We start from the raw sequence: 24,807 nt of genomic DNA, 5'->3' as shown, positions 1-24,807 counted from the left end.
GCGGGAAGTCTACAGCCCACACTGGGGAAGGACGGGTCAACTGACGGAGGTTTCACCACAACCCACACACCTAAGAGGGAATTTGAGAGCGCACGGGGGAGGGGGCGGAGAGAGCAGACGGCTCTCAGGGAGCATGCCCTGTTTCGAGAGCCGAAAGCAGAGAGCCACGCCTGCGCAGTGAGTCCAGGGTGGGTTGGCAGCGGGGAGGGGCCGGCGTGAGCCGGCTGATGTGTTTATCCGGTTTTCTGGGTGGGCGGTCAAAGCGCACGCGTTAAGGGCGTAAGGCGGCGGAGCTGGGTAGTGGAATGCGCATGCGCTGAGCGAGCCGGTAGCTCGTGGAGGGGGGCTCTAAGAGGAGAAGCAGAGGAAAAGGGAAGCGAAGGGAAAGGAAAGGGCGGGGGGAGGGGTGAGAGTGTGCTCTGCGCATGCGTGCGAGCGCCAGCGACGACGGCGGCGGGGGAGTCTCGGGGATGACAGTGGCTTTGCCCGTTGGGGTAACGGTCGTCGTCTCCCGCAGGGTTTGAGGTGCCGCACAGCCCGTGGGATCCATTAAGACCGCAGCAACCCGGGCCCTACGGAACTAGAGTGGCGCGTGGAGTCGGGGGTGAGGGCGGCGAGGCACTGGGGGAGGGGCCTACAGCGGGGCCTGCTGTGTGCGCTGGGCGGCGGCGGGGCCTGGCGGTGTTGGCGCTCGCCTCAGCCGCGGCCGGGCGGGTACCGTGGGCGGCAGCAGCCGTCCTGCTTGGCGGAGGCGGTGTCCGTGTGTGAAGCGCCGAGAAGATGGCCGGGCAGTGAGGGGCGGCGCTTGCGCCTGGTGACCTCGGAGTAAGCGACTGAGGAGCGAGGGGCGCCACCGCGGTTCGGCGGGGCCTGCTCCCCGCCCCCTCCCGCCGCTGCCGGCCCGCGTACTTCCTCCTCGGCCCTCCCCTATCGGGTGCGGGACTCGCCTGCCTGCTTAGCCACCTCAGGGAACAGCGGGGCTGTAACCGCCGGGGCGGAGAGCCAGGCGCAGTCCGGGTCCCGCGTCCGATATGGAGAGAGCGGCGGGGGTCTCGGCCAGTCGCAACAGCAACATTCGCCGCTGCCGCGGCTTCGTGCACTAGATCGAGGAAGCCGACGCCCGAGCTGTCGTCCTTGCTGTTGCCGCTGCCTCCGCGCCGGGCGCTGTGATGGAGTAAGGGCCCTGCTGCCGGTGAGAAGCGTGCCCGCCCCTTGGACCGGGCCGGGGCCTGCTCCCGCCCAGCTCGACCTGAAGGAGGTACCTCCGCGTCCGGAGATGCAGCTCGAGCGAAGGCCGCCCGCCGAGCCGCGGGGCTAGACTGAGCGCCCAGTCTCGGCCCGAGCGCTGAAGCCGCCACGTTCTGCGCCCCGCGGCCGCCCGGGACAAACTCGAACGCTGGTTTCTTCTGTACTTTTTTTTTCGGTCTGCAAGTCTCAGGGACGGAGGAGGGGCGTCAAGGCCCCATGTGTGGGAGGATAACTTCAGCTCCGCAAACTTGCACGGATTGTGATTACTACTTTGGCCAGTGGTTCAGCTCTGATTTCCTCCGAATTGTTGCAAATTCGCCATTGTTCCCTGGCTGCTTACAAAGTTGGATCCGGAATTTCTTTTCAACCGGGAGCCAACGGTGTCGAAGTGTCTGCAATGAACCCCGTGAATGCTACTGCTCTCTACATTTCCGCGAGCCGCCTAGTGCTCAACTACGACCCCGGAGACCCCAAGGCGTTTACCGAGATTAACAGGCTCTTGCCTTACTTCCGACAGTCCCTCTCGTGCTGTGTTTGCGGTGAGACGCTTTTTATTCCCTTTTCAAGGCTTGTTTTTAAAAACCTTCTGGGCAGTGGTAACAGACGGTTCGACGTCTTGGTAGATTGTATTAAGCTTTTGTTATTTGTGCAGTGGTATATGGTCAGTTTTGAAACTCGCCAAAGGACTTTTGCCCAGCATTTCAGAAAGAACCCTTTCAAACCGCATTGTACAGCGGCCTGAACGTTCAAAACTGTTTAATTCGCCTTGGGTCAGCGCCTTACCATTTCTGGTGATGGTTTTTAAAATTAGGTGAAATATGCATACATCTTGTCCCGCTTTTAAAAAATAACTTGATACAAGAGTTGACTTAATACCTACCTGGGTTAACTGGTTAAAACGTGCATGTGGCGTGTTTGCATTTCCCCAAACTGTTGTCATGTGGGTGCTGGTATAACGTGATGCACCCACAGCTAGAGAACTTGGTGCAGAACTTTTCCCCCATGTTCTTCAACAAATGCTTTGACAGTTGGACGGTAAACAGCCGGGGAATACTGATGGGATGCTCTGTAAGTGCTTTTTAGCTGGTAGGATTTTACAGGATTACGTTTCTTATTTTGTAGCTTTAAAATATTGTGTCCTGGTACAGGGTTATTTTAGGTGTTTTTGTTCAAAAATATTAATTTGTGGTGGGCAGGATACTTTAAAGATACTTTTGAGAGCTGAAGGTATGCTAAATTACCTAATAAATCGAAGTGTCTCAAAAGTGATGATAATTTGGATTAACTGATGTTAATAATCACGTTTTTCAAAAAACCTAGACTGAAAACATTAATGCAGAGGAAAGGACGACTGACAGAAAAAGCAGTAATATACTCCACTTTATATTCTTAATCCACCAAAAGTTTTGAGGTCTTGTTGATCCATTTGTTTAGTCAGGACTTGAGAAATGCAGGCGTTTCAGGCTTTCACTTTATCTTAAATTAGATAAAGAGGAGTAATTATGCGACTGTATTCATTTGAGATTCATCCAGCATTTTCTGTATAGCTCTGGGGCAAGGCACTGAGGGGGTGCAAAAGAGGTGAAGATTGTTGTTGCTTTTTTTTTTCTTTGCGCACCAGGTACTTAATCTCATAAAAATTTAAGTAACTGTGTTAGAGTGTGATTAAGTTCTACTGTGACTGGTAACAGACACTTAACACCTTTATAGAGAAGCACTTGCTCTGGGCAAATCACTTAACTGCCCTGGGCCTCAGTTTCTTAATGTTTAAAATGAGTTTTGGAGTAGATTAAGTTTCAGCTTAAATTTTACTAATGAAAACAACAATTTGATTGGTTTCAATGTACACCCTTACCCTACTCCCACTTTTCATGGAGTGCTTCCTTTTATTCCTTAACAGTTTTTGATAGTTTACAGACTGAGGAGATGGAGCTGCTATAGGTTTCTTCTTCACAAGTCTTTCTTTTGGAGGAATTGCTGTGGTGATGTAGGGGAAAGAGGGCATAGGGCATCCAACCCTGGCCTGCTAGAACATCAGTAGAGGGTGATGTCATTATCCAGGCAACACTTGGAGATCTGGTAAGTCGTCTTTTTACTAGGTGGATGGGACAGCCCTCTATTTTAAGGGGGAAATGGTAGTTTTGAATCGTGTAGATGCTTGGGATAGAAAGTTCTTACCAGTAACTTCAGGATAGTTGTGGTTTAACTGAACTTTTTCCCAGATTCTAACCTGGATTTGAAAAAAAAGACATTAAAGATAAAATTGCATTTAAAAAATGTCCCCCAGCTGTAGCTTTTTTTTTTTAATTATTTTTTTAAATTAGTCTTGACAGCACAAGGGGAATTTTTCTAACAGTGGAGCTTTGTAATTAATTATCCCTTCTTGTTCAGCTTCCCTCCCCCACCATCCTATGGAAAAGATTTGTGGGTTCTGCTTCTCCTTTATAACTGAGTAGCTGGCATAAAATTTCAGCAATCTGGATGTAGGTTCAGACTGAACCCCCACACCAGATCTCTTTGAGTGTAGTCTGTGGTTATCAACAGATAGAAAAAAAAAAATCAGTTATTTAAATTCAGCTCCAGCATTTAATCAACTTTATATCAGGTGCTATCCTAAACTCTTTTTCTTAGTTGAATAGCATAAATTCATTCAAGTTAATAGGGCGTGTGCAATCTTATTTCATGAAGATAATATGTAAACGCAAAGTTTAATTCTCTCTTGGTGCTGTTTGTTTCAACAGGTCCTCCATCGTCTGACCCAGTCCTACCTTTTCAGCCTTGCACACTCTGCTTCAGCCAGATTGATGTTTTTGCCTTTTCAAATATACATGCTTTATGTTTTCCTCCTCTTTTCCCCACCTTTGCTCTCTAAAGTTCCTTCTGCCCAAAATACACCCTTCCCTTTATGGTATATAACTCATCAGCTACCTCTCTCTTCAGTGAATTCTTCCTTGCTCACTCCAGTAGAAAGTTGTCTTTTTTCTTTGAACCTTTAACCCTTTGTTCCAGTCATAGGCACTTTAAAATTTTTTCAGTGCAGTTTTTGTATCTAATTTTTCTGATATATTAGGGAAATTACTATATTTTGTACATTGTTGTGTTCCTCTTGCCTCATCCGTTCTCTCCTGTAGTGACTTGCGTGTAGGGGTTTATAACAGACTCAGGAAGAAAGTGAGAGGATGAGGGAGGGAAAGTGAAAGATGTACATACTTTGAATATAGGTTCAAATCTTGACTCTTCTGTTACTGTGTAAGCAAGTTGCTTTAACTTTTTGCCTCAGCTTCATTTACGTTATGATTATACCTTATTCAAGTTTGTTTCTCCAAATTTGTGTTATGTGTGGGTTTATTTTTAAGTAGGGGCAAGCCTTTGAACCCAAGACAAGTCTATGGACTTGGTGTCTGGTACATATTATGTGCTTAATATCCCCAACCTTGTGCAGAAGAGAGGGAGGAGGAGGTGAGAGAAGAGACTGAACTCTCAGGTCAATTATTGTCAAACCTAGACTGTTCACTGGAACTACAGGTTTTGTTATCATTGTTCTTTGAAATGTTAATTAGCTGATTATCACTGTTTGTTTGTTTTGCTTTGTATATTTAAACCTTTCTGAAGCCTCTAGTGAATGGGATAGTAATGCTTCAGGGAATTACTGTACTTTCTAGGCCACGGAAACTGACCAAGACAGTATTACTGTGGATACTATTTTTTGTGTCAGTTTTTTCCCCTTGCTCTAAATGTTGGGCGTGCTTTATCATTTATCAGCAAGTACAATTTCTTTATAATGCCATGAGACTTCATAAATTGTGTTAGGGATTTTAAGTTCTTCATTAAACTTGTAAGTCCTCAAATAATATAACGGGTTTCACATGTAGAGTCAACTCCTGTTTGAATTGGACATGTTAAGTGGAAAACTATTACTCTGTGATATATGAAGTCCTGTAAATTAATCACGGTCAAATCTCTACGCAGGCACATGGATATTTTCCTGGTGTTTTATTGGAGTCTAGAAACACCGTGGTTTTGGCTTTGGATTCACTGAATACTTGTGGACATTTTGGACATCCAGTTTCTCACGTATAAAATGCGAAGACACTGGAGATTAATGTTTCCTAATGACATAGGGTGACATAGGCTGACCAAGTTTTTGTTTTGAATGTTAAGGACTTAAAAACAAAATCCTATCATCTTTTCTTAATACTGCTACTCTTACATTCCACCAGAAGGTAGGTGGTTTCCTGAGGGTGAGCGCCTTGCTGGTATCATTCACTATTGTAGCCTTGCCACCTGACTGTTACTGGCTCAACTTGTTAAATGGATGAAATTACCATTAAAAAGAGAAAGTTTAGGAAAGATGTACTCAGAATAAGTATATGCCTTAAAATTAAATAGATTTAGCTTTATGAACAACCACCTTCGTGATTCTTATTTTTCTCATTTTGCCATTATTTGTGGACCCCCTCCCCAGATTAGTAGGTGATGTCAAGAATCTATTCCAGTATAGAATTTTGATTCTCTTTTTTTTTTTTTAACTTTTATTTAAGTGTGTTTTTCCAGGACCCATCAGCTCCAAGTCAAGTAGTTGTTTCAATTCAGTTGTAGAGGGCACAGCTCACAGTGGCCCATGTGGGGGGATTGAACTGGCAACCTTGTTATTAAGAGCATTGCTCTAACCAACTGAACTGACAGGCCGCCCCCATTGATTCTCTTTTAGCAGAATTAACTTGGTTTTTGACTGAGCAAACAATTTATAAATAGCAAAAATGTTCTAAAATGAAATTTGAGCATATAATCTGGAGTGATTTTAAACTACGTATCTTTTAGGTGGAAACTAAATTAAAAGGCCATTTGAATAATTGTGCATTAGTGTCCTATTGTTTTATATTTAATATTTTTTTCAATATGAGTTCATTTGATACTTGGTTTTATTTTTCTTGTACTTAAAATCACTATAATTAAAATCTTTTTATTGTTAGTGAAAACATAAAGTTTGCCATCTTAACCATTTTTAAGTGTACAGTTCAGTAGTGTTAAGTATATTTATGTTGTTGTGAAACCAATTTCCCGAACTTTTTCATCTTGTACATCTGAAACTCTGTGCCCATCAACCAGTGACCCATTTTTCTCCTTTCCCTGGTAACCACCATTCTGTTTTCTGTCTTTATAAATTTGATTTCTCTAGATACCTCATATAAGTACAGTCATACACTATTTGTCTTTTAGTTGACTGGCTTATTTCACTTAGCATACTGTCCTCAAGGTTCATCCATGTTGTAACATGTGACAGGATTTCCTTCCTTTTTAAGGCTGAATAGCCCATTGTATGTGTGTACCAAACTTTAGATGAGTTGCTTCCAGCTCTTCACTATTGCAAATTGTGTTGGTTTGAACAGACTGCTTTAAATTATTTTGAATATATACCCAGAAGTGTGATTGCTGGATTGTATATTTGTATTTTTAATTTTTTGAGGAATCTTTATACTGTTTTCCACAGTGGTTTCACCATTTTATAGTCATACTAACTGATTAAGAGTTACGAATTCTCCACATTCTTGCCAGTACTTGTATTTTCTGTTGTTGTTTTTTTCTTAATTTTTTGATAATAACTATTCTGATGGCTGTGCATGATAGCTCATTGGTTTTAATTTGCATTTCTCTAATGATTAGTGATGTTGATCATACCCATGCTTGTTGGCCATTTGTATATCATCTTTGGAGAATCACTATCATTTTTTATCTTGAAAACTTACTTCACTTATTACATCTTTATTAATTGCCTGTGATGTTCTAAGTGCTGGGATAGAAAGATGAGTAAGACACATGGCACCTATCCATATGTTGCTTAATGTTAAGGGGAAGACAGATAAGTAAACCAGCAATTATTGGGTAGGTGCTGTGTTAGAGGCACTTACGTTATGTGAAATCCAAGTATCATAATAGAACCACTTATAAGTTAACTTTATTGCACATGTAAAAACTTCAGAAATTAGCCATAAATGAGTATTTCCTTCCGTATAATTTGTTTTTGAATAGCTGTTTGGGTCATTGTTTAAGTAAGCCTGATTGGTGTTAAAGCAGAGTTTGGTTTAACAGTTTTTTTCCCTGGGACTTAAGTTAATCTGTTCTTTCTAATATGCGAAAAAATATTTTTTTTCTCCTCCTCCTTACCCCCTCTGGTTCAAGCCATTTTTCTCAGTTTAATTGTGGAAGACACAGCTCCCTGGCCCATGCTGGTATTATGAGCCTTGCACTCCCCCTGGCTGAGGCAGTCAGTCACCGGTCTGCTCACAGGAGCTCTTGGCAGCTCTCGCAGGCCACCGGCCACTCACGCTAGCTGCCGGCCACTCATGCTGGCTGCTGGACACTCACACTGGCCACCGGCTGCTCATAGCAGCCCACAGCAGCCGACGGCAGCCCAGCTCCAGGGAGAGCTGTTGTTCACAATCTTAGCTGTAGAGGGCGCAGATCACTGGCCCCTGTGGAAATCCAACTGGCTACCTTGGCATTGGGAGCATGGTGCTCAAACCACCTGACCCACCAGGCCGGCCCGGAAGAATTCTTTAGGGAGCATTTATCCAGTGGGCTGGTAAGGAGGAACAATATTAGTAATTTGTCTTTGTAGATACACTTCTTTTACTTCAGATATATTTATGTAACTGGTTTCTTTTCCTAAGAAAAATCTCCTTTGTACAGTTTCCTCTATTAGTATTCTAAAAATGACTTCTAAAATATGAGTTCCTACTTGGGTAAGTTTATGCAAAATGAAGTTGTCTTAGGGAAAAGACTCCCTATGTGCCTTGTTCTGGATGCTGAGAGAAATGAAAAGAAATTTGTTCCACAGTCCTTTGTCATATGATATAACCACCTGAAAAGTTAATAATACTAGTTTAAATAATGGTTCAAGGCAAGCTGTATGGTACTGTAGAACTGCCTACTGTAGACAGGAGAAATTGTTTCAGTCTAGTGAGATCTAGGAAGTATGGGGCTTGAGCGGGACCAAGAGGAATGGCGAAGTTAGTGTTCACTTTTAGCAAGCCTTTAGGGAGAGAACAGTTGGCTTGTTAGGGCTGCAGAAAGTCTAGTTTATCTGTAATGAAGAGTGCTGAAGGAGAGCTCTTGCCCTGTGGTGGGTACTCAGCGGCCTTTTGTATGGGCAGCTTTGATGCCAGACTAAGGAATTTGACATTTACCTTGTAGACTGTTTCATTTTTTCCCGCCAAAGTGTGCTCTATAGGCCACCTAAATCACATCACCTAAAGGGCTTGTTAAAATTCAAATTCCCAATTATCACATCAGACTGACGGTATTGGAATTTCTGTTGGAGCCTTGTAATTTGTATTGTAACCCCCCCATCTTGATATGGAGGGGGATTTGCAAATCACTGTTTCAAGCATTTGAGAAACAACATTTTAAGGAGAGTGATGTAATAGAAATTCTGTTTTAGGAAAGATTAACTTGGTTGTAGAATATGGGATTGATTGCTGAATAGTGGTGGCAGTGGTAAGAGAACAATAAAGATAATGCTAAGGGAAATTTTTGTCTTATGGTTATCGTAACATTTTCTTTGCTATATTACTGTATTACATTTTGTCATGGTTTGGCATATTTCTCTATAATTAGATTAAATGAGACATTTCCTACCCTTAAATTTATAAACATATCTAGTACAGTGCTTTCACATAGTATATACTTTAAAAAATGAATTATATTTAAGAAATGACAAAACCTGGCAGTTTAATAAAGATCATGGGAAAAATTGAAGGCGTCAAAGGTAACTCAGTTCATATCAGAAATGAAGTCAGGAAGGACATTGATTTTGGAAGGACAGAAAGAATTTAATTAAGATAGGCTTGTTTGAAAGAATATAAGGACAGCCGAATTAAAATATCCTTCAGGGATTTAGCAGTTTGGTGTTGGGTTTTGGAGAGATCAGCTGCTTGGGAGAAGTTTCAGTTAAGATACCGTGTTTCCCCGAAAATAAGACCTAGATGGACCATCAGCTCTAATGCGTCTTTTGGAGCAAAAATTAATATAAGACCTGGTATTATACCTGGTCTTATATAAAACCTGGTATTGTATTATAGCATATTATACCCTGTCTTATAATAAGAACAGGTCTTACATTAATTTTTGCTTCAAAAGACGCATTAGAGCTGATGGTCTGGCTAGGTCTTATTTTTTGGGGAAACACAGTGTACGTGCTGATCGGTACTCAGCTGAAGACTTGAAAGAGACCTTGTTTAAATCTCTGGTGCTTTCTCTGGGCAGCTCTCTCATCTCTAGTACTCTGCCCTGAGAAGTCCAGCTGCCTTAGCCTCCCAGCTCTGTCTTTTCAACTCTGGGAGACCACTGGGCTTTGTCTAGGTTCTCCTTCCTTGTGCTGTGGCCTGAAAACTATCTCCAAGCAATAAGCTAGGGCAGTTGTAGGGCACAACTTGTTTGCTTCACCTCTCAGGTATCACTGTTGTGTGTTGTCTGTTGCCCAATATCTGAAAACCATTGTTTTGTCCAGTTTTTGTGTTTTTCTCAGGTGGGAGAGTAAATCTAATTTTTCCATTTTGTCTCAAAGCAGGTAATGAGCATAAAAATGTAAATGATTATAAATATTTGGCTCAGGATTATTACTACCTCTCTTCTGTAAGTTTGTGTTCTAACATCCTATATATCAACAAGGTGTTGATAATTATTTAAAAAGCAATATTAAAAAGACTATATAGTGATACGCAGTGTGGCCTTTATTTTTAGAAAATACGGATTACCTTTTATACTTGCAAAGTGTTATTTGAAGTATTTGCAAATAGTCATTTAGTAACTTAGTAACTTAGTGACTTAGTCACTTAGTAACAAAACCCAAGAATAGTTAAAAATTTTTAGTAAAAAATACAAGACTTCCCAACACCAAGTCACATTTGCAGTTTTGTCGTTGTATACTGTATTGTTTGCCTGTTTTTAACATTTGTGAATTTACAAACAAGGTATGTCATTTTAAAGTAGATATGTCCCGAAATGCATTTTCTTACATGATTTAAGTAAAATAATATGTAGTCCTTATTAATGGGAAGTCAGAATTTGCATTGTATATTTTATTAAAATGAACTTTATAATATCTTTAATATGCTGAATAAAAAATTTTTTTTCTTAAAGTTACTTCATCACATTTTTTACTTAAATGATTAGAAAAAACATTTCCAGGAGTTCCTGTTACTGTGAAAGATGGCATCAAGGCAAAAACGGTTGAAGTATCTTTGATGGTTCCTAATCCAGGTTGGGCATCAGAATTACTTGGGAAGCTTTTTAACAATACACATTCCTGGGTATTCTTTCTATATATTCAGTTCTGGTGTAGGCCATTTAAGTAATTCTAATACTAATGCCTGGATGAGACTAGTGCTGTTCTTGGAATAATCTGTGTGTGAGGTTAATAAGTGCACTTAAAAAAAAAGAACGTGTGCCAATAAATTTAAGCGGTGCGGTGTTAAGCAAGTTTCTTGACAGCTGTAGTATTCAGTTTTAAAACACTAATATATTTGGGATGACTGTCCCAGAGGGGGTATTAAAGCAAACCTGTTAATGCGAGCTTTCTGGTTCAGTGGAACATGAATTTGGGAAATTTGGACCTAGATGTATATTGATTTATTTGATTAATGTTTGGTTGTTCAGCTATGAATCAATTGTGCCTAATTGATCAGCCCATATTATCTTACTGGTAATAATTTAGTGAGAGACCATCATTGCTTTGCTAAAATATGAAAATAATGGAATATTACAAAAGCTCTCTGTAACCACAAAATACTCTATAAAAGGCTCCTCTACGTAATTATTAAGGTAAATGATGTCTGGCATTCTCTCTTAATTCTTACTAGAATATGAAATGAGCATGACTTGAGTTTATGAATATGTTGTGGACCTGAGTAGTTATATACATCATTCAGTAATCTACGGTGAGTGTTTGGTTTTTTAGTTTATAATGGTTGTTGACTGGTGAAGCTTACCTTACATAAACTGTTGACATCACCAAGAGTGTTAGGACAAAGAAGTTAAAGAAACTCTAAAGTTTAACCATTCAGATACTCAGTAAACAGCTTGGCTTGAGTAATAACATTCATACTTTTCAAGTTGCACTGTTTAACTATTGATTTTCATTTCTCAGCAAACTAGTTGTATTTTTCCAAATTGGAAACAATAGATTTTTGTGTCTTTTTTTTCACCTTCCATTCCCATGGCATACATATTTAACTATCGCTTGTCTCTCAGTGTAGTAGTACTTATATAAAGTGATGTAATGACCTTTAAAGTAATTACTTGGTCAAATGGTCAAAATACCGCACTGTGTATCATCACTTTTAGTGATTAATGCCTGTCATATTCCCTTCATTATTTTTTTTAAAAATTAACTATTGACATTATTTCATGGTTATTATACCTGATCATCATATATATTTATATCTAACTACTGGTTCTTTTTGTTATTAAACAAATTACTTGACTTTAATAACAGATTATTATTTGGAAGGTTATAGAATTCGATTCAGGCAGCAGTACCTAAAAATAATTTTTAAACGGATAACTTTATTATTTTGTGTCTAGCCAAATAACATGTATGCTATAATATTCATTAGAATTAAAGTTCCGTAAGACATGTTTAAATTAAATATTAATATTTATATTAAATATTTTGTAATGACATTTTTAAATTTTAGGACACTAATCTTTTGCTTGTTAAAAAACAGTTGAGTAAAACTGCTTTCAGTGTTGGACATTTTTAGTAATATATATGGTGGTGTAGCTTTCAGAACACAGTTCCTTTTTTTATCTTACTCTGCTATTATCCTAATATATAGACTTAATACATAGTGTCTATTGTACAGTATAAACACTTTTTACTTCTACTAGTATTGAATACTAAAATTAGAATATTCAAGTTTAGAGATGGCTTTCTCATCAGAAAAATTCATGCAGTCAGGGTGAGAACTGGGACTTCTGACCTTGCTCAGCCAGGACTTCGTGGAATGGACTTTCTCCCCCCCCCTCCTTTTTCCACTCCCCCACCCTGGTTCAAACTTTTTTCTCAGTCTAGTTGTGTAGGACACAGCTTTCTGGCCCATGCTGGTATTATGAGCCTTGCCCTCCCCCCAACTGAGGCAGTTGGTGGGCAGCTCATGGCAGCCCTCATCGGCTGCTGGCTGCTCATGATGGCTGCCGGCCGCTCATGCTGACTGCCGGCCATTCACCCTGGCCACCGGCCGCTCATGACAGCACACAGTAGCCCATGGCAGTGCGCAGCAGCTCCCCCTGGCTGCCAGCTGCTTATGATGGCACACAGCAGCCCACGGCAGCATACAGCAGCCTGCGGCAGCTCATGCCAACCTCAGGCTGCTCATGATGGCACACAGCAGCCAGTGGCAGCACACAGCAGCCTGCGGCAGCTCACACTGACCTCCGGCTGCTCATGGCAGCCCAGCTCCAGGGAGAGCTGTTGTTCACAGTCTTGCCTGTAGAGGGTGCAGCTCACTTGCCAATGTGGGAATCGAACTCAGCGTTAGAAGCACGGCGCTCCAACCACCTGAGCCACCCGGCTGGACTACTTTCTGTTTTGGGCCTTGCACTCGGTCCATCACAGTGCCTTTGCTGGTAGTCTTATCCCAAACACTCCTGCCTAAGCCTCTTCTTCTGTGTACATTCTAAAGCAGACATTTTCTCAAATTGTTGATTTTAAGACAGCAGTTGAGGAGCAGATATAATTCTCAATCCATGGTTCTTCACTCACAATTATGACTGACCGAAAACAAACTCTGGTACTTGTATGGATTTAGAGCTGGAAAACAAAGTGAAATATATAACAATAGCCATCCAACTGGTTTCCATACTCCCAGGATGGTTCCTTCCAGTCTGTTCTCTACTCCCCTGCTTAAACCTTTCAGGGACTCTTCCTTGTCTTCAGCATGGTCTTCACCAGTGGTTCTCAACCTATCCCTTAGGCATTCTGCCTCTAAAGCTGTTTCTGCTGTGTCCTCTGTCAGTGAAAGATTCCCTCTTCATTATTTTTAATTAAAATGCATATTTTAAAGAAAACAGTTTACAGCTCTGGAATCCAGGTGACCAGGGAATAATGGTGGTCTGGGGCATAACTGCTTGAATATTCAATTAGATAATTAAAAATTTCTTTGAAACCTTAGACATTTGGACCTGTTAATTTTTTGAGTCTTGTATTTGCTTTTTGGTTTACTACTAAAATGAAATTTGTGTGGAAGTTTAAAGGAACACATTCTAAGTGCTGCTCAATCAAAAATTGAAAGAAGAAAAACAGATCTCAGGAAACCCTGCCAAGAGTAAATTGGTGCTGTCATAGGAGGGTTCTCTCACCTCAAATTCATTTCTCTGACTTGAGCTTATTATTCTTTACAGTAGCACTCATACTGATGAATTTTGCCTAATGAAAAGATTTTTAAGAGGTTTAGACTTCAACATATTCCTGCAAAAAACTATATTGGGCACTGGTTTAACAAGACTAAAAAACAAGTTTAAAAAGAACAGTTTTAATTGTCCCAAACAGTTAATTCATTTGTGCCCATTTGGTAAGTGATCCACAGGATCTTTTTATGGTGGTGTCATTTTTGTTCTTAGCTGAATCCAGGTTATTTTCATGTGTATATATATCTAGGAGCTATCTTACTAGTTATTGTTTGAAAACATTTTACATCTTTAATTTTGGAGTGTAACTTTGGTGCTGTAATTTAAAGGTGTGAAAAAGGTCAGAGAATCCCTTGTTAAATGGAAGTGGCAGGTTATCTATCACAGTGTGTGGCATATAGCTGGGCCCTAGAAATTATTTGCTTACGTGATTGAGGAAAGATAAATGTTTTCTTAAATGAAGATAGCCTAAATGCACTCTTCATTTGGGAAAGGTGGAGAATGGGGATATTTATATTTAGGTCAGTGGATTGCCCTATGGAAGGGGGGTATTGTTCAGGCCCTACGTCAGACTTTGGACATTGGAAGAAATTTATTCTCCCACTCTGTATGTGCCTTAATATTGCTATTGGAGACTGAATCTGGGTTGAATGGATTATGACTTAGATTCAATATCGTTATTCTCACATCACAAGAAATGAGTGTCTGTATACAGAGGATGCCAAAAAAAGTATACACATTTTAAGAAAGGAAAAGAGCTGTTAAAATTGTAATACCCAAAATATTCCGATAACAAAAGACGAATGAATACAAGTCATGTGTATACATTTTATTTGCACCCCTGGTAATATTGGGGTTGATCAGCATCAATTTATTGCCACTAGAAAAAAGTCTCAATTTTCTAGTAGTAGCAATAAGATGATGCTATTATCTAATCAGTAATGCTATCTAAAGTGACATCATTTATGAAACCCAGCTCATCATATGAGTTTAATATGTACATATTTACTTATACCTAGTTTTGTATGTATGTATACATAATACATATATACACGTTTAATGTATACACACACAGTCTTTAGTTAAGATTTCTGATGCTGTAAATTCTTAGACTGGTATGTAGGCTGAGCTGTTTTTGTTGGACACTCTTTACAGAGAATAAAGTACAATGTGTTATAGCATATATGTTCAATTGAAACGTTTAAGATACACTTTAAAAATTGAGGTCAGTGTATAGAGAATCCAGGCAGGACTCTTGCAGCTCCAGTCCCTGTGCAGTAAAGATTTCCTGACCCTTGCAAAACTATTGTTGAGCACCCGTCCTCCGTTTCCTTTCACTCTTTCTGCCCCACTCACTATCCATTATTGCTAGTACCTGTTCCTTTTTTCTCCAAAGGTTTTTTTTACATTTTGTGGTTGATTATTGATTCTGCCATGGCCCAATTGCAGGAATCATTCTTTTTGATAAGTGGAAAGAAGCTAATATTTTCTCAGTGGATGCTGTGAACTTAATAGCAGAAATAGGGATGGTTCTAGATAAATAAAGAATACTAGATTGGAAATCAGTAGACTCAGCTTCTATTTCTCATTGCCAGTAATTAGCTAGTATCTTATGAAAGTCCATCTTGGTTAAAATGATGCCATGGAATAAGCTGATTTCCGACGTCACTCCCAATTCTAATGTGCTTTTTATGATTTGTTCATTGTACATTGGTCATAATGTTGAGAATGGAAACATCTGAAATACGTATATTTGAAACAAATACGGTTAGATTGAGTCTTTATTTAAAAAAAGTTGCCCTCATGTCGCAGAAAAGATTTGCCTACCAGAATCCAATACTACATTACTGAACGAAATATTTGAAGATTTTTTTTCCCTGCAATATTTGAGTATCTTTCCAAGATCAAGTGTGCCACTTGTCATCATTCGATGAAATGTTTTGTCATTGCTTGAGTTACCATCCTGTCTTGGATCCAAGAGTTTCAGAGCAGCGTAATTTGGCTGGAAACAAAATTCTTTCTGCTGTTAATCAGGCTCCTCACCCTCCCCCCTGCTGTATTTCTTTCTGTGTATGGGGCAATAGATGTACTTAGATGGTCAATAAGGTTATCTGGGTCATTTGGAAAGGAATGGCTGGCAAAAAGCACATTATTTAGGAGTTATTGTTGAGGAAATTGGCTTTAGAATCAATAACATAAGTGAATGTAGAAAATTTCCTATTTAAGAACTCTACTTTTTAAAATTATTTTAAGATAACCACTTTTTTCTTGTTTCTTTGCTTTAGTAATGATTTTAAGAAAATCTCATGGAATATAATTTTTCCATTTTAGCAAGTTTTGTCACTTTTATTATTTTTCTCCTTTTGGCTTGGTGCTTTATTTAATATGAATTTCTGGTAGCTTTCTATTTTCTAATTTTTTGATGTGAGCCCATTTGTTGGGAAGCAAATTTAGGCTGTGATGGAAAGCATATTTTATTGAGTTAGTATGTTGAAATGTATCCTTTCTGATACCTTTTCTGTTTCATATTGCTTGCATTATCAGCAAGAGCAGAGAACTGTTTCCTGTTTTTTGTAGTATGCCACATATTTCACTTACACCTGCTGGGTTCTATACTGTTTTTATTTTTCTCTTTCATTATTTTGGTAAAACTGTTTGAGGTATTACAAAGTTTATTTTTCCTTTACGAGATACTTTTCCATATATTCCATATATCTAAGTATTATATATATGATTTGAGTCTTTTTGCGGATTTCTTGACTGTTTTTAACATTCTGGTTTCCAAGAATGCTTCTTGGAGAAATGTTATGATGCTTTTAATCATTAACCATGACCTGTTTGTGTGCATTTTTTACTTTCTGATAATGGCATTTCAGGATGATGTTTGTGCGAGTCTTGGCTAATTTTTCCTGATCCTCAAGTGTCATCTCATTAACAACAAATAGGGTTTATATAAAATTACTTGCATGATTTGAGGTTTTTGATAAGGCAATCCTCGTTGCAGTAACAGAAGCATTACCAGAAGTAGTTCTGGAGGCGGGTGGTAGTAAATACAGAATGTTTTGATTCTGATGCTCTTTTTGTGTATGTACCGTTTAAGTTACGTTAAGTTGTCAAATGCCAAAATTAAGCCATTGAGGTAGTTTAATTCCTTAAACCATTTCCTATTTTACTGAAATTATTTTCATTGGGATCATTTGTTCTCCATGGAGACTTTAAAATGAGGGTTTGATACTTTAAATTTCTTTGTTGTTCATGTCTAATTTGTCCATATTACATTTTAACTTACGGTAGCTTTTGCAATTGTAGGTTTTATTTTATGATCATTATTATTGCCAGGTCCAGTGTTCACAGGATCATTTTTTAGTCATTAATAAATTTTGTTAAGCATTTTAGCCATTTTATTTTTTCTTGTGTCCTCTTTTTGCACCTCCAAACTTAATTTCTCCCACTAATCTGGTAAAAATATTAGTGTGATTAAACACCATGACTGTTGGAGAATCAAAAGATTTTACTTAAGAAGTGATTAAGACATAATTTACTTGATAGTCTGCATGTCAACATACAATTTATACTATGGTCACCTTTACCAGTGGTATTTTGGAGTGAATAAATTATCATTTGCTTTGTTCAAAATTGGGATCAGTTACGTATTTAAAGGAGTTTGCCAAGAGACTGTTGCTGTCCTTGTTTGCTTGCGCTAAGGTAGAGAAGGTAGAGTGCGGATCCCATGTGTGGAGAAAGGGACAAGCTGATTGGAAACCTAGTTACAGTTTGTTTATTTTTGGTGCTGTAGTTTTCTCTCAAATTTAGGCTGCTGCTTAAATCTTGATGCTGGCAGTGATTCTTGTTAGGGATAGGGATAAAGTGCGTGACAGCCAATCCAAGTGTTAACCGTAGCTTTGATATGTTAACAGGGTAATGATTTGAATGATCTATGTTAAATCTGTTTAATAAAAGGAGTTTTATGATTAAAAAGCATGTTAAGAAAAGTATAACTTATAAAATTCTTCTTTAATGTCTGAATTAAAGCCCTTTTACAAAAGGGCTTTAAAAGCTTTTTCTCAAGGTACTGTATTTTGCCAGGCATAATGTGCTCCGTGTATAATGTGCACCCACGTTTTGGGGCCAAACTTTTAGGAGGAAAAAAACTTTCGTTTTAATTTTTCAATTCAAATTCGTATTTGTTTACATTTAGGTACTTGCGTTTTGTATTATAAAGGAATTTTAGCATTTAGTTTTTAACATATTATGATACGAGAAATTTTATGAAAAAAATAATTATAAGAACAGATACAAGAAATTTTATATACCGGTAACAAATTTACGGTATTTCTGCATCATAGAAGGCCAAGAACTCTTCATGTTTGCAAGTTCATCATGAATTCAACAAAACCGATGACCCCATTCCAGGCTATTATTTTGCATACTGATATCATTATTGATTTCTAGAGTTACACTTTTAACTCAACAAGCATACATAAAAGAATTAACATTTATATAGATACAGAATTAGTACTACCCATATATAATGAGCATCCTTATTTTTCCCTCCCAGATTTGGGCCAAAAAAAGTGCATATTATATATGGCAAAAAGCAATAAACCTAAATCTGGTTTAAAAATTACTTAAATTGTTAATTTTGTTAGGTGTGATAATGAGATTGTAGTTAAATAAGAAAATGTACTTTGTAGTGATAAAGGTGAATTGATGGTGTCTAGGATTTGCTTTGGAGAACAAAAGATGGATAGGTAAAGCAAATGTGACATAATCTTGATAATAACTGAATCTGGGTGATAGGTATATGGCGGCTAATTATATTATTTTCTGATTTGAAAATTTCCGTAATAAAAGGTTTCACAAAATTAAGAGCTCTAAAAAAAATCTTACTAAGTGTCTTAATAAACTAATTACCAACAGTTACGTATTCCCAGAAATTCCACCATTGTGGTAATCTGAGTCTTAGTCTCAAATTATAGTTGGCTGATTTGGGGATGGCAAGGGGGCAAATAAATAAGGAATTGGTAACTTTTTAAAGCTTGAGTAAAAATTAATATTTAGTCTTTTTAGGTTCAGTATACGTCATTTAATATTGTTTAAACAGGGCACATAGTATCAAATTCATTTAGTTATAAGAACTTATATTTTGTAAAGGAAGATCATTCCTGTGATACATTGCAGATTAAGGATTCAAGGCAATGCAGTGAGAAATTTTTTTGTCATGAACTATAAACCTTAAAAGTTTGAAGATGTGTATTTTGAGCAAATCTTTTTTGTCCTCGAATGTGAAATTATGGAATATGATCTAAGCTAAAACAAATGAAACCTTTCCCCAAACACTCCTGTTTTATAGTATAGTCTACCAGTGAGTGACACACTTCCCGTTGACTCAGATTGTTCATCTATTTTATTTTTAGGATAAGATGTTATATTTATGCTTTTAAAAGTGGTATGTGATAGTTCTTAATTTGGGGGAGGGGTGGGGGAGGAGTTTCCTTAGGGACACGTAGTACTGGTGTGGCTAAGGCTTACCTAACTGATAAGAAGCACCTGAACCTTTTTCTTTGTTCCTCATATCACTGGAGTTGCCTTTGTTATGAGGTGTAAAGGGAGCCCTCTGGGAAACTTTTGAGGGTTAGGATGGGAAGCTGACTGCGTTACACAAGTTTGCCTATAGGCATCTGGAAGGGTAGATTAACGTTTCAAATATTTGTGTTGGGGAATAGTTAGGTAATCGAGTAGGTAATATGAGACCAGGTGATGGAAGTTCTTAAGAACTGAATGGCGTCATGAATCAATAAGTGATAGTTTTTACATGTTTTCCAGCCTATTTTCAGTTCTCAATATTAGGCATACTCTCTTAATACCTCCAGAAGAATGCAAAAATGTGTAGGCATATGTCCTTTAAGGTGCTTGGTAGTTTAGGAGAGGTTTTGATTGACATGACTGGTAAAAAGATCAGATCAGTGATGTAATGAAGGCAAGAATAGGTAATCCTTACCACTTAGCTTGAGCAATTTGCAAATCATTAGGGGTTATAAAACGATAACATTCAAATTATGTCATTTTTTTTCTTCATTTATTAGCTGCATTATTCTTGTAAAGAGAAACTTCTCTATGATTTGGTGACTTAGTTGTATAGTTCATACTGTGTTTCCTTGAAAATAAGACTGGGTGATACACCGTATTTCCCCCAAAATAAGACCGGGTCTTACATTAATTTTTGTTCCAAAAGATGCATTAGGGCAGATTTTCAGGGGATGTCTTATTTTTTCATGTACAACAATCTACATTTATTCAAATACAGTTATGTCATCTTCTGGAACATCGTCATAATGTACTAAATGCATCCGTCTGGCTGACGATCTTAACTGGGGCTTATTTTCGGGGTAGGTCTTATTTCTGGGGAAACAACAGTATATAGTTAAATCAGAATAAATACTAGATTCTTGCTCTTCACCAGGTTTCAAACTAATGAACTTGTTCACTGGTATCCTGAAAGTGATTTTCTTCTTTTTTTTTAATGAACTTAGAAATTTGAAAATTTTTAGATGTGTTTCATTCCATCATATGTATGCATGCTCGGATTTTCTTATCTTTGGCATGTGGGAACCTCTTCAAGTTTGCTCCTGAGTCACTTAAAGATTATCCTGATCCTGATAGTTTCTGGCATAACAAAGTAATGAGAACTCATCTTGTCTAATTTATGTCACAGATCTGGAATCAGTCCAAGAAGCCCTGATTTCTTTGAATAGGAAATTGTTTTTCAATATCATTATCTGAGATAATTGCTACTGGGGTTGGTCCCTTGCTTCCAGGCCTTGCAGTGTATAGGAAATACAAAGTGCTAGGAAATACAAAGATGAAAATATTAGTTCATACTGATAAAGCCAATTGAAATTCAGGATTTTTTATTTAACTTTTTCTGTTATGACTTCCTTCCTTCTGCTAAAGAAAAAAAATCCAGATTCTGAAGGATATCAACATTTAGTCTATCCCACAACAGACACCAACACTATTATTATAACTATTCTAACTATCAGCACTACCATAACAATATGATTCCTGAAACCAAAACAAAAAAAATGAGAATACGAGGATGAGTTGATATGCTGTTATAAAGTTGTTAAAAGTAGTTAATCTCTGAACGGTTATACCATCAATTTAATATAAAATTACAGTTGCTTTTTTGCTTTTTTTTTTTTTTTTAGTGATTGTACTGATTTTATTACTTTTACTAAGCCATTTTGCCTTCCTCACACTCAATGCAACAAATAAAACAATATGAAAAAAATATGTCCTCATTATTATTCACAACAAAAAGGTTCTGCTCTATTCTGCAGACCTGGGCATATGGTACAATAGGGGCACGTCATGGCTCGAGTGGATCAAAGTACCATTTTGATTCTGACCCACCGAGTAGAATCTCATGCAGATTTGATGGCTGGACTAACTCCATGGGAGCTCTGATAGAACCATTTCTGCGGTATTCCCAGATCTCAGTAAATAAGAACCTGTACAAGAAAAGATAATCTACCCATAAATTCTATCTATAGGCTCTTCCTTTAGTGTAAGGTGGAAGATGGGGCTCTTTCTTGAGTACATGGATACAAGTATTGCAGTCTAAAGATTGCTGGAGTGATATTGTGCCTGTTATAATGAAGATAAGGTAGACGTCAAAACCAAGTCAGATTAAGAAACTTCCACAACTTGTCTCAATTCTTCAAATAATGGAGCAAGTTCCTTTTCTAGGCTGACAATCCTGTATTAGCATTGCTGCTGGCTATGAAACTCACCACCAAAGGTAAACGATTGAATTGAACCACCTGGAAAGTACTATAGTAACAGATAATACTTTTATTTTTTGAAAATCTAAGTTTGCTCCCTTGGTCTGTTGCAAGGGCAAAATTAGATAAGAAACCAGGTCTCAAAGCATGCTCTGGAGCATTGTCATTGGCCACTTTAATAGCAGGCACCCCATCTCTATCCGACACAACAATAGCATGGAGCCCTTTGACACTTGGTAATTTTTTATACAGGAATCGCTTTAGGTCATCCGCCATGACGAACCCTTTTCTCCCGCAGGTTCAGTATCCACGCCCGGTTTCTGGGCTGCCGGATTCTTTGGGTTGCAGGGCTCTGGGCTGCCTGCTGTCCTTCAGGGACAGCGTCAAAGACAGGTCTTTCTGAAAGCTGCCGTCACATGACTTACGACCTCCTCTATCTACAGTTGCTTTTGATAATGAGGAATTTCATTTAAAATTTTAGTTTTGTTACATAATTATGTAAAATTTACATGGTTACAAGATTAAAAGCTACAAAACAGGTTAAAACTAGAATAATCTCATCCTATCCCTGTTCACTTCACTTTGTTCAGTCTCTCCTTCCCAGTAGATAACATTTAAGTGCATACATGTATATTCTCTGTGCCCTTCCTTAGGTTAAGTCAAAGGTACTCTAAGGGATTCCTGCCTTGCATAGAAAGTTGGACTTCATAACGACTGGGGCTTTTAAAAAAATTTTAGAGTTGCACAGTCATCACCACAGTGTGATGTTAGAATGTTTTCATCACCACCAAAACGTACCATTGTGCCCATTTACAGTTAATCCCTGTCCCTCTTCCAGCTTTAGGCAACCACTAACTCTACTTTTTTGTCATTTCTAGACATTTAATATAAATGGAATATTACAATAGTGTGTTTTGCATCTGGCTTCTTAGCATAATGCTTTTGAAGTTCATCATGTTATGGCGTGTACCAATAGCTTGTTCTTTTAATTGCTGAACAGTAATTCTGTTGTATGAATATGCTACATTTTGTTTATCTACTCACCTGGACATTTGGATTGTTTCCAGTTTTTGTCTATTATAAATAATGCTGCTATGCATATTCATATCTCTATAGAACTCTGTTTTCATTTCTCTTTTAGTAGGTTCTTAGGTGTAGAACTGCTGGCTTTTGTATGGTAACTGTATTTCTTTACTTTTTAAAAAATACCATTTTCCAGTATGATTTACCCTTTTACATTCACACCTATAATATAGAAGGGTTCTATTTTCTCCACATCTTTGCCAACTCTTGGTATTCTCTGTCATTTTTAATTTATCCATTCTAATAGGTGTGTAGCAGTATGCCGTTGGCTTTACTTTCCTTAATAACTAATGATATTGAACATATTTTCATGTGCTTATTAGACATTTGTATATTTTCTTTGGTGAAATATTCAGATATTTTGCACACTTTAAATTCTGTCTTACTGATTTGTGGGATATATTTTTAATATATGTTATAAGTCCTTTTATCAGATACATGATTTGCAAATATTTTTCCCCAGTCTGTAGATTGTCCTTTTCATTTTTTTAGTGGTATCTTGAAGCACAAGTTTTAAGTTTTGTGGAAATCCATTTTCCAGTTTTTACCCTTTTGTGGATTGTGCATTTGATGTCACATATAACACTGCCCAACCCAAAGTCACGATTTTCTTCTGAGTCTTCTTCTAACATTTTAGCTTTTACATTTAAGTGTCTATGATCCATTTTGAGTTAATATTTGTGTATTTTGTGAGGCAAAGACTTACAGGTGTTTTTTTGGTTTGCTTTTTTTTCCCATTTGATTATCGAATTATCCCACACAATGTGTTGAAAATACTCTTTTCCCTGTTGAATTATCTGGGCACTCTTGTAACATAAAAGCACTTGACCATAAATGTAAGAATTTCTTTATGGACTCTGTTCTGTCCCATTGATTTATATGCCTATCCTTTGCCACAGTCATCAAGACTGTGGTTTTATAGATTTTGAAATTTAGTAGTGTAAGTCCTCCAACTGTTTTGTTCTTTTCCTAGGTCCTCTCTGATTTTATATGAATTTTAGAATCAGACTGTCAATTTCTTAAACGGTGCCTGGTACTCTCATAAGGATAACATTGAATTTATAGATCAACTTGGGGAAAACTGCCATTTTGTTTGATGCGTCTGTCTTACCTGTGCTTGTGCAGTCTCAGGCTTGTAAGAGCTGAGCTATTTGCCCTCCCCATTGGCCAGCCTCTGAGTGTCAACTTCCAGTGATAATGCCTCTGGGCCTATTCATCACCTACTGCCTTAATGAACCCCCTTCCACCACAGCCACTTATGGTCCTCATAGGATAGGTAACACTGATGGAGCTGGGTGGTAGGGGAGAACTGGGCAGGTCTAGACCCAGACACCACAGATTCCCACTGTCCTTCCCTGAAATTTGGCAGTTTTTAAACATAAGTGCTTCTCAGATGGTTTCATGTCTTTGGTTGTGAAAATAACCCTTTTTGTCAAAAATTTTCAGGTTTATAGTTGCTTCTAAGGGAGAGGGTTTGCTGATTTTACTGGGCTATAAGCCAGAAGTACCTTCTCTCTCATGCCTGAGTCTTAAATTATGTGATGGTATGAGAAAACAGGTGCTGCTTTGAGTTAATTACTGTTTGTCCTGAATTGGGAACAAGGAGCTTCTTTGGGGAGTAAGGGTGGAGCTAGGGACTGATCTAGTTGTTTTTCCCTTCCTGGTTTATATATGAAGATCATTTATCATTTGGGAATGATAGCAAGTCGGGATCACTCCCACTTTTATACCATTGCTGTCCTTAGGCTATGCATGGCTTATGACCATGGTCATCTGTATTCTCTCAGAAGAATTTGAACAAATATTACGCCTCCCCCCCTTTAATACATTTAAACATAAATATTTTTTCGTTGTCATTGTATTTTGATTTTCTATAGAATTTGAGGGGTTATTAGTACTTTTTTTTAAATAAATGATACTGCTTTTTCATCATAACTACATTTTGATCTTCTCTTCTTAGCTGATGATTACTATCTGTGTAATAATGGTTCGAAATTATATCTTTTTTCTGTTAAGATGCCTTTGTATTGATTGATTCATGCCCTTAAACTATGTTTAATGAGGGTAAGGACTGAATTGCTCTTGCTCATATATTTTTCCCAGTGTCTTAACACAAAATAATATGATTTTGTTCAATATGTTGTAGCAATTACTGTGTTGTGTTAGGTTGAGGTCCCAAGGGTTTTAAGCCTAGTTTGTGCTTTTGGTGATGGATCTTCACCTCTATTGCCTTTGGAGAAAAGTATAAGAAAGTGGACCAGAACATACTGTTTTGGGTAGA

At 38.2% G+C, this 24,807-nt stretch overlaps 1 protein-coding gene and 1 pseudogene across 1 annotated transcript in view; one reads left to right on the top strand and one right to left on the bottom strand.

Moving 5' to 3' along the window:
• The first annotated feature begins 414 nt into the window (after positions 1-414).
• MSL2 (MSL complex subunit 2) overlaps positions 415-24,807 on the top strand; it is a 28,481-nt gene continuing 4,088 nt past the window's right edge. Inside the window, exon 1 of the mRNA XM_019748009.2 lies at positions 415-1,787. Coding sequence (XP_019603568.1) covers positions 1,646-1,787 — 142 coding nt within the window. The 5' untranslated portion in view covers positions 415-1,645. The remainder of the gene's footprint in view (positions 1,788-24,807) is intronic.
• On the bottom strand, positions 20,646-21,903 carry LOC109456033 (ragulator complex protein LAMTOR3; annotated as a pseudogene).

This window comes from Rhinolophus sinicus, linkage group LG10 (genome assembly GCF_036562045.2).
Source record: "Rhinolophus sinicus isolate RSC01 linkage group LG10, ASM3656204v1, whole genome shotgun sequence".
NCBI classification, from domain to species: domain Eukaryota; kingdom Metazoa; phylum Chordata; class Mammalia; order Chiroptera; family Rhinolophidae; genus Rhinolophus; species Rhinolophus sinicus.
Note: the sequence above shows the minus strand (reverse complement) of the source record. Positions and strands in the feature narration are given on the sequence as shown.